This window comes from Triticum urartu, unplaced genomic scaffold (genome assembly GCF_003073215.2).
Source record: "Triticum urartu cultivar G1812 unplaced genomic scaffold, Tu2.1 TuUngrouped_contig_5782, whole genome shotgun sequence".
NCBI lineage: Eukaryota > Viridiplantae > Streptophyta > Magnoliopsida > Poales > Poaceae > Triticum > Triticum urartu.
Window position 1 is genome coordinate 1 of NW_024116486.1, and position 9,443 is coordinate 9,443.

The 9,443-nt window shown below is 45.0% G+C and overlaps 1 protein-coding gene across 1 annotated transcript; it reads right to left on the minus strand.

The window, feature by feature from the left end:
• Nucleotides 1-7,241: 7,241 nt before the first annotated feature.
• Nucleotides 7,242-9,443, minus strand: LOC125529699 (the record flags this gene model as incomplete). Its single annotated transcript, XM_048694125.1, is given in 1 exon segment — nucleotides 7,242-9,443. A coding segment is annotated over 1 exon segment (1,866 nt), but the record flags the coding sequence as incomplete, so codon positions are not given.

A 9,443-nucleotide genomic window follows, 5' to 3' on the forward strand; every position in this document is an offset into this window, starting at 1 on the left:
ATGATACGAAACTTGACAGGCGGTCTACCGATAGTAAACCAAGGCCGCTTGGCAAGTCTCGGTCCAATCCGGAAATGTTTAATCCCCACAGGCGAAAGAAAGGTAGAAATGACCACCGGAGGAGAACGAAGCGCCGGAATGCAAAACGGACAACGGGGAAAATGCTCGAATGCATGAGATGAAGATGTATGCAAAAGCAATGCACATGATGACATGATATGAGATGCATGACAACGACAACAGCACACGGAGACAAAAACCCAAACCCAAGAAAATAAAATAACTTAACGCCGGAAACGGCAAGAGTTGGAATACATATTGGGAAAAGTCATATCCGGGATGTTACAATATAGGCACCTCATTGGTCCCGGTTGGTGGCATGAACCGGGACTAAAGGGGAGCCTTTGGTCCCGGTTCAAGCCACCAACCGGGACCAATGGTGGTGGGCCAGGAGCGAGGCCCATTGGTCCCAGTTCGTCCCACCAACCGGGACCAAAAGGTCCAGATGAACCGGGACCAATGGCCCACGTGGCCCGGCCGGCCCCCTGGGCTCACGAACCGGGTCCAATGCCCCCATTGGTCCCGGTTCTGGACTGAACCGGGACTAATGGGCTGACCCGGCCTGGACCGTTGCCCCCTTTTCTACTAGTGAATGTCTTTTTTCGACCTATGCCAGAACTGGCTGTCTAGCTATAATGGCAAAGATAGAGTAGTTGTTTTATTGGGTACTGCTGCCTCTTGTGGTCTATATGGAAAACAAGGAACAAATCCTGTTTTCAAAGTGTTATGCCTAGAGATCCTACTGACATTATCTTTCTTGTTTGTTCCCTACTTGACTCATGGAAAAATTTGCAGAAAAGAGGGGTGCAAAGCATGCTTCATCAGGTGTCTAGGCATATCGTGAGGGTGACTCATGATATCTTCAGAGGAGGGCATGGTTTGGCGCCGCATGTGAGAAGGATTTTGTGAACCTAGCCGCTAGAAATGCTTGCTGGCTTCAAAGCATTTATGTTAATTTGGTTATCGTCTTTTAGTCTGTTGATACCTTTGTAGCTAGCATAGCACTAGGCCCTTCCATGGTTAGTTTTGGGCAGATTGAAGCATCCTGATGTGGTGATATATATCAGTGGTGTAATGATTAGGCTAGATAGGCTGGAGCATCCTGGTGTGGCTTCTAGATCAGTGATGTAATGTTTGTTTGATGCCTTGTAAACAACTCCATTTTCATAATGAAAATGGGGCCATGTGGCCCCTTCGATCGAGAAAAAAGATCTCATATGCTCTTACCTACTCAAGGACCAAAACTCATAACAAAGGAATCCTTAGTTATTGGCCTAACCGAGAACCAACGACATCATGTCATTACCTCTACCATGTACCCAATTCTGCTCTTCTTCTATAAAGAGCAGACCTTCCCTAAGCCAAACATGAATAGTTCACTCTTCTTCTGATTTCTTTGTACTGAAATTGGTTATTCCTATTTCATGCATTATTTATTTGGTATCTGCACACTATAGATTAGAATCTGATAGGTGTAGGCATGGGAAGCACCAGGAACTATAGATGATCGATGGGTAACAAGAACTTCTACATTACACTGGCCCTATGCTTCTCACCCGGACTTCACCACACCGCCTTCATGTCTCTCACTTCTACCCCAACACATCTGGACTATTTTCCACGCGGTCATTGACTGGTTATAAGTGGACCCAGGGCCGGCCCTGGGCCAGGGCAGCAGGGGCGACGGCCCGGGGCCCAGCCAAACTAGGGGCCCCGACCTCCTTAGTGCTGCAGCCTATAGAAGAAAAAGCCTGTACGCAGGGGAGGCCCATCATCTAACAAAAGCCCAACTGCTAAGATGCCTAAACGCACGGCTGCACAGGACGAGCGGCTCTTTGCCTCCTCCGATTTGCACGCCAGCGCCCGCTCAAAAAAATAAATTGTAACCCCTCAGAGAAAATGGTATGCCGTCGTACGCTCGCATATATCGGCATGGGATTTCGATAGCTAAAGAGCATGGGATTTCACTAATTTTACTGCAACGGTTAGCTGACTTTGCTCTTTTTCTTGCAGACATGTTGCCCAAATAATATTTATGTGGTTCTGATAAAAAGAAGAAAGAGGAAACGAACAGATAAGTTAATTGGATCTCATGATTATTGTAGGCTTGGAGGTTCGTTAGCATGTCAGTTCTTTTTTGCTATATATGTATGTAAGTTCTATGAAATTTGATTTAGACTTGAACTAAGACGATTCATCTTATATTACACCAGGAAAAATTATCATTGTTTACTATAGCTTTGCAAGAATTTATCTATCAATATATGAAATTAAAAAATTCCTCCATTGTCGCCGCTGGGCCCATTCATTGAATTCGCCCTGGGGCCTTCCAAACTCCAGACCGGCACTGAGTGGACCGGCTAGGTAAAAAGTTAATTCAGGTGAAATCAATGTATTCCGGGGTGGCGGCGTGGCACGGGGCAGCTGCAACTGGAATGATGGCAGCGGGCGGCGAGGCAGCTGCTGGGTGAAGGTTCATTGTGGGCGCCTGGGCGGTTGCGTTGGCGTGGCAGCCGCGGTAAGAGGAGATATATATTTATATCATCTGTGGCAAAATTTTCGCCATAAACAAGGGCATGTATAACTTTTCGCCACAAACAAGCGCAAATGTAAAGTAAATATCCATCGGTCTTCTTGTACTTGCTATCGCGCTGAGTTTTTGTCATCTACCACCAAAAGCTATATGTCAAAGAAAATGCAGTTTCAGTTACCGCTCCCAGATGATGCAAAGTAGGTGCGTGCGCGGTGCCATGGATGTCGGCGTTCTGTATGAAGTTACCCATGACCATGCATGATCATCGACCGATAGCGCCATCGTGCTCATGGACGCGATGACAAGCGTGCGCGCCCCAATGACTTTGTTGTTGCATCCGCTTGCGCCGGCGATCGCCTCAGAGGTTCCAAGTCTGTCTCTGAAAGAATGCCAAGGTGCAGCAGTGTTCCTACAATCTTCAGATTTCAAAGATGGAATGTTGTTTGTTTATAGTTTTGAGATGCCACTGCATGAATTTTATTTTATTTTTGTGTTTTCATCCCAAAGATTAGCCGATCTTATATTAACTCTTTTTCTCCGGTACAACCTCTTGGCTTCAAACCAGTTTACTAGTGTGGCAGGTAAGTGCTTTCCTGAAATTATATTCTCGGATGGAGAGAGCTCTTTGATCTTCAAGCTGCATTGCTCCATCTCTTGAGCCATCTTCTGGTGGCCTTACACGTGGCAAGAATGTCCTGCGCAGGGTGGCTATACAAGGTGGCATTGTTCGTTGCAGTTAGTTTCATCAATGTCAAGGAAACTTATTGCGGCCACACAGTCATGCAGCATGGGCAGAGTAATTGAGATGCTCGTGGTGGTTATTAGTAGTAAAATTTGCAAAGCTTGTTTTTTATGTCTCTCCTTATCACATTTTTTTCTCTTTTCTTTTTATTTAGTTTTCTTCTCTTCTTGTGCCTGCATGTCATTTTTTCATGTGTGTATCTAGTTTGCTTTGCTTTACTGCGTGTTATTAGTAGTAAAATGTGTCAGTCGATTCTACGAGAAGTAGCATCCAAGGCCGAGTCGGGTGGGCCTCGGCCTAAGATGTCGACGTCATGGACAATCATGGCGTCGACAATGAGGGATCGGACGAGAACTTGCCGGATGCGAGGCACCGGAGATAGGGGAGAGAAATCAGGTTGGGTGCAATCTCCTAAATAAATGATGAGGCAAATTTTATGCCTCCGTCTTGAAAAAAAATTGTTGGATGCAATCGACTCAAACTGTGCTCTGTTCGTTCTAATCCTGAAAATGGTTGTTTTCCGATCCAATGATTTGAATGCAATGGTTGGATGCAATCGACTTAAACAATTATTCAAATTTGGATAATGAGGAGAAGGGGAATCTTTTGAGATTTTTCATGAAGTTCAGTCCAGAAAATAATAATGAAGAGGACGTCCTCGAGGTGAAACTTATGACCGATTTATCTCGCCAAGAGTCATGGATGGTCTAATTAACACATTCAGTTAGAAAATACTAGTATCAATTAGGCGAAATGCACCTCTTTTCTCTCGGCTAATTGCATCATCTTGGTGTAGAGACCGAAGATCAATGCTTCTAAAATAAACTTATGAAATGCAGTGTTTGTTTAAAGCTCTTGTAGCCTACTAGACTGACCTAGCCGAGGACAAACAAGCTCAGGGAATTCATCTTCCGTACAAAGTTCTCGTTATATCCTTTTTTCGGCGGGTGAAGTTCTCATTATACCCGGAGAGAAACAAACACAACAAATCTGGTTCTTACCTACTCGGGGACCGGGCTCATAGCCAAGGAATTCTTAGCTATTAAAGTGACGGAAAACCAATGACTTCATGTCACTACCTCTACCATGCACCAAAGTCTTTTATATGGAATGAGACTTCACCAAAGCCGAAGATGAATAGCATATTCCTTGTCTTATTTCTCTGTACTGGAATTATTGGTTCCTATTCCGTGCATTGTTTTTTTCATATCTGCACGCTAGGGACTGGAATATTGTAGGTGGAAGCATAGGAGGCACCAGGAACTACCGATGATCAATGGATAATCAAAACAGCAACTCGACACAGCCCTGCTGCATCTTCCTCCTACTCTACCATACAAGCTTTCTCTTAGCCGGTCACTGACTGATGGCAAGTGCACTGGCTCGATCCACCTAGTGAAGATTCTAATTTTAGATTGGTTGGATCTAAGCAAGTATCTGTTGAATCTTCATTCTTCTCCCCCACAAAAAAAACCTTCATTCTTCTGGAGCCAAAATTTTGTTGCCCAAAATGACCCAAATGTCGTGTGCTTTACGTTGGAATCTTTTAAACTGTCGCAACGACATTATCCAAACATGTGTAGAGCTGAGTGATACTATGACTCTCACATGGACCATTTAGTCAAGGATCTACTACTACGAGTGAGTAGAAAATAGTAGACAGACGAACAGGTCTCACATGGTTATTACTAGTAAAATTTGCAAAGCTTGTTTTTCATGTCTCTCCTTATACATTTTGTTATCTTTTCTTTTTATTTAGTTTTCTTCTCTTTTTGTGTCTGCATGTCATTTTTTCATGTGTGTATCTGGTTTGCTTTGCTTTACTGCATGTTATTAGTAGTAAAATGTATCAGTTGATTCTACTCTGTTGGGAACGAGAAGTAGCACCCAAGGCCGAGTCGGGTGAGCCTCTGCCTAAGATGTGGACGTCGTGGACGGTCACGGCGTCGCCAATGAGGGATCAGACGAGAACTTGCCGGAGGCGAGGCACGGGAGATAAGGGAGAGAAACCAGGTTGGATGCAATCTCTTAATTAAATGATGAGGCAAATTTTATGCCCATGTTTTGGAAAAAAAAAAAAAGTTGGATGCAATCGATTCAAAATGTGCTCTGTTCGTTCTAATCCAGAAAACGGTTGGAGGAAGAAGAAACATATCTGCTCGTTCGTTTTCCGATCCAACAATTTGAATGCAATTGATTGAAATTGGAAAACAATTAAGTCGCCTCAGGTTTAGGCAGTCCTTTTCTCTTATAGGCGGTCCTTTTTAATTAGCAGTTGCACATCGGAGTAATTGTGAAAGGTGGTCGTGACAGTGCCAGTTTAAATAATTATTCAAATTTAGACAATGAGGAGAAGGGGAATCTTTTGAGATTTTTCATGAAGTTCAGTCCAGAAAATAATAATGAAGAGGACGTCCTCGAGGTGAAACTTATGACCGATTTATCTCGCCAAGAGACATGGATGGTCTAATTAACACATTCAGTCAGAAAATAGTAGTATCAATTAGGCGAAATGTACTCCCTCCGTTCCAAATTACTCGTCGCAGAAATAGATGTATCTAGAACTAAAATACATCTAGATACATTCATACCTGCGACAAGTAATTCGGAACGGAGGGAGTACCTCTTTTCTCTCGGCTAATTGCATCATCTTGGTGTAGAAACGGAAGATCAATACTTCTGAAATAAACTTATGAAATGTAGTGTTTGTTTAAAGCTCTTGTGGCCTAATAGACTGACCTAGCCGAGGACAAACAAACCCAGGGCATTGGTCTTTTGTTTGAAGTTCTCATTGTATCTAACTTCTACTCGGGGAGAAACAAACACAACAAATTTGGTTCTTACCTACTCGGGGACCGAGCTCATAACCTCTACCCAAAGTCTTTTTATATCGAGTGAGCCTTCCCAAAGCCAAAGATGAATACTAGTAGCTCATTCCTTGTCTTATTTCTCTGTAGTGAAATTATTGATTCCTATTTATTTGTTTCATATCTGCGCGCTAGGGACTGGAATATTGTAGGTGTAGGCATAGGAGGCACCAGGAACTATAGATGATCAGCGAATGATCAAAACAGCAACTCAACACAGCCCCGCTGCATCTTCCTCCTACTCTACCATACCAGTCATTTCCCAGCCGGTCACTGACTGATGACAAGTGTACTACCTGGATCCACCTAGTGCAGATTCTTGATGAATGTTTGACCAAGGATCTTCTAAGCAAGTCTTGGTTGAATCTTCATTCTTCTGGTATTTTTTTGTTCTTTTGAAATCTATATATGCCGATTAAGTGAATGTTAAATATAACTTCCGCATTAAATTTATTTGAAAGCTCAACCTTCCCTTCAAAAATCTTTATTCGGTATCTACGTCGAGGAGTGGTTTTAACAAATAGGACAGGCAAAAATTAGAATGGTTGTAAGATAATGCAGGTTCTGCGATCAAGATGGAAATACTATGCATTTGTTTTTATCTTCAATTTTCACACTTCTACGTTGGACTATGTAAAATCGCCGCATGACATTATCCAAACCAATGCATATGTAGAGCTGAACAGGCATCTCAGATGGACCACCGAGTCAAGAAACTATGGATGGGTAGGAAAACAGTAGACAGACGGACGGACAGTTCTCAGATGCATACACCACACAACACAAACACACGACACAGAGCTCATAGCAAGAACAGGTCCAGATTAATTCCAACGAATTCGCAGGCAGAAATCCACCTGGGCTAGCTAGCCCTGACTAAATACCAGAATAACAAGGAGGGTAAACCATAAAACGAATTATGGCAATAGGAAAAGGAATCAACAATTCAAGAAACTACGGGTGGGGGTAGGAAAACAGTAAACAGGGAAACAGGACTCGGATGCATACACTACACATCAAACACACACAAACGCAGAGCTCACATAAAGAGCGGATGCAGATTAATTCCAACGAATTCAGACATAAATCTACCTGGGCTAATAGCTAGCCCTGACTGAATACCAGAACAACAGGGAACGTCAACCATAAACCAAAGGATAGCATAGGAAAAGGAACTGTGAATCAAGAACCGAACCTTGCCTGATCTGGTTTCCTTCTTTTGTATACATGCATGTATAAGTTTTCGCCGCAAACAAGCGCCAATTTGGGGTAAATGTTCATCCATCAGGAAACAGAAAAAACTATCTCTCAGACTATATGTAAACCCCTCCTCTACTTCCACTTATCTTGCGATGAACAAAGCTGTAGGAACTTGCTAAGAGCTGACCGTGGAAACCATTTCGTATTCGTTCGATGGCTTCCGTCTCTTGGAGCAGACGAAGAAGGCGCCCCCAAGCCACTGCTGAAAGAAGAGAAGCGTGGCCAGCAGGACCACCCCACAAGGTATGACGATGTCCCACGCGAGGCTGAAGAGGTCGTCGCGAGAGCTCGCGTAGATGTAGGATGGCCTCATGCTGCGCACAAAGTGATGGGTCCTGTATGCATCGTATGCATGAGGCAGCGCACGCAGCATGGTGCCCCCGATGTAAAACACTGGGGAAAGCGCTCTGACTTTAGAGGCTGAGAACACATTCAGGATGACCTGGGGGAGCAGGAACCCATCGAGCAATAAGCCCCCGTAAGGGACAATGTCCTCCCAGAATGTATGTCGTGACGGCATGAGGCGAGCAACTTGCCTCAACATCCTTCTGCTGTGGTTGGTTCTCATGTGGACAATCGCTGTTATAACTCCACCTATGATGTACAGCGGCAAGCACACCCAGAGCACTTTCCTCTCTGCAGCCCATGCCTCGTGTTTGCTTCCATCCACAGAAGACCGTGCAGACCATGCCAACTGAAGAAGGCGCAGCTGCAGCAGAAACGTCGCCATTGTGATGATTCGCACCATGACCTCATTCACCTCAAGCCAACCACCACCGGAGAAGGGAACAGTCTGTTTGTTGCTGTGCTTGAAAAGAGCCTCAAAGTTGAGCACGAGAGGGGTCATGTAACCCAGAGCGAGCACAACAAGCATAGTGATTGACATAGCAGGGAGCGCTTCAGGGACCTTCTTGACATGGAACAGCTGCACAGCAATGAAGGCACACGACAGAGTCATTGAGATGAGGGCCATGGTGCTTTCCAAGTCCATTCTCCATATTGATTCTTCCACTTGGCCTATGTACATCCCATATGAGTCAATGTCCAGCGTTTCAAAGAAAAGAGGGTCGGTCTTGCCCCTCAAGCTTATAATTTTCCCCTGGACATGTTTTGCTGCTTTCGCGTCCAGACTAGCAAAGTGAGCAGTTATCAAAATCTTACAGTCTGAGGAGGAGACATTAACCCGTCGACATGCGATCAGGCACAAGGAGCCTGTCTCGGTGTCATAAACACCTTCCGCCGAGATCTGTTGCGGTTGAAATGTTGCTAGTGACCAATGCCCAACATATCGGATATTGTAGCTGACATTAAGGAGTCTCTGCTTCGTCTCCAGCACTGCAGGGCGAGTGGAAAGGTTTGAGAGCACAAAAGAGCTCCCATCAGACAACATGGTCCCAATTGTGATCGGCGATGCGTACCCAGAACCACCCCGTTTCTGCAAGTTGAACCGGAACGCCAAGTCTAGATACGAATTTCTATCTGGGAACTTGCCCTTCCTCTTCTTGTTCAGGCCATACTGCTTGTAATACTTGGTTGCCTCCTCAACCTTGGTGTAGTTGTACTTCAAACCCCCAAAGTTACCCCTAACCGCAGTTGAATATCCGGCAATGCCCTGGTCGCTTTTCAGGCTGGTGTTCCAGACCAACCCTGCAGAAAAGCTACGTTCCTGGATCGACCACACTCCCGGGAACCAGAAGGTCATCCCAATCCCGCACTCACTGACAGTCAATTCCGCACGGGATGATCCTGAGTTTACCACATGGCATCCTTTGAGGCATAGCCTGTTCGAATTCTGATCCCAGAAGCCCTCTGCCACAATCGCCTTCTCGGTGACCATGAAGTAATACCTGGAATAATCTGACATGTTGGAGAAGGCCACATAGACACGCACGGCGCCGTCGGCCGCGCAGTGCACCCTGTTGACGAACATGTGCGTCTGGTTAATCCCCAGCGAGGAGGCGGCCGACTGGCCGCCGTTGCC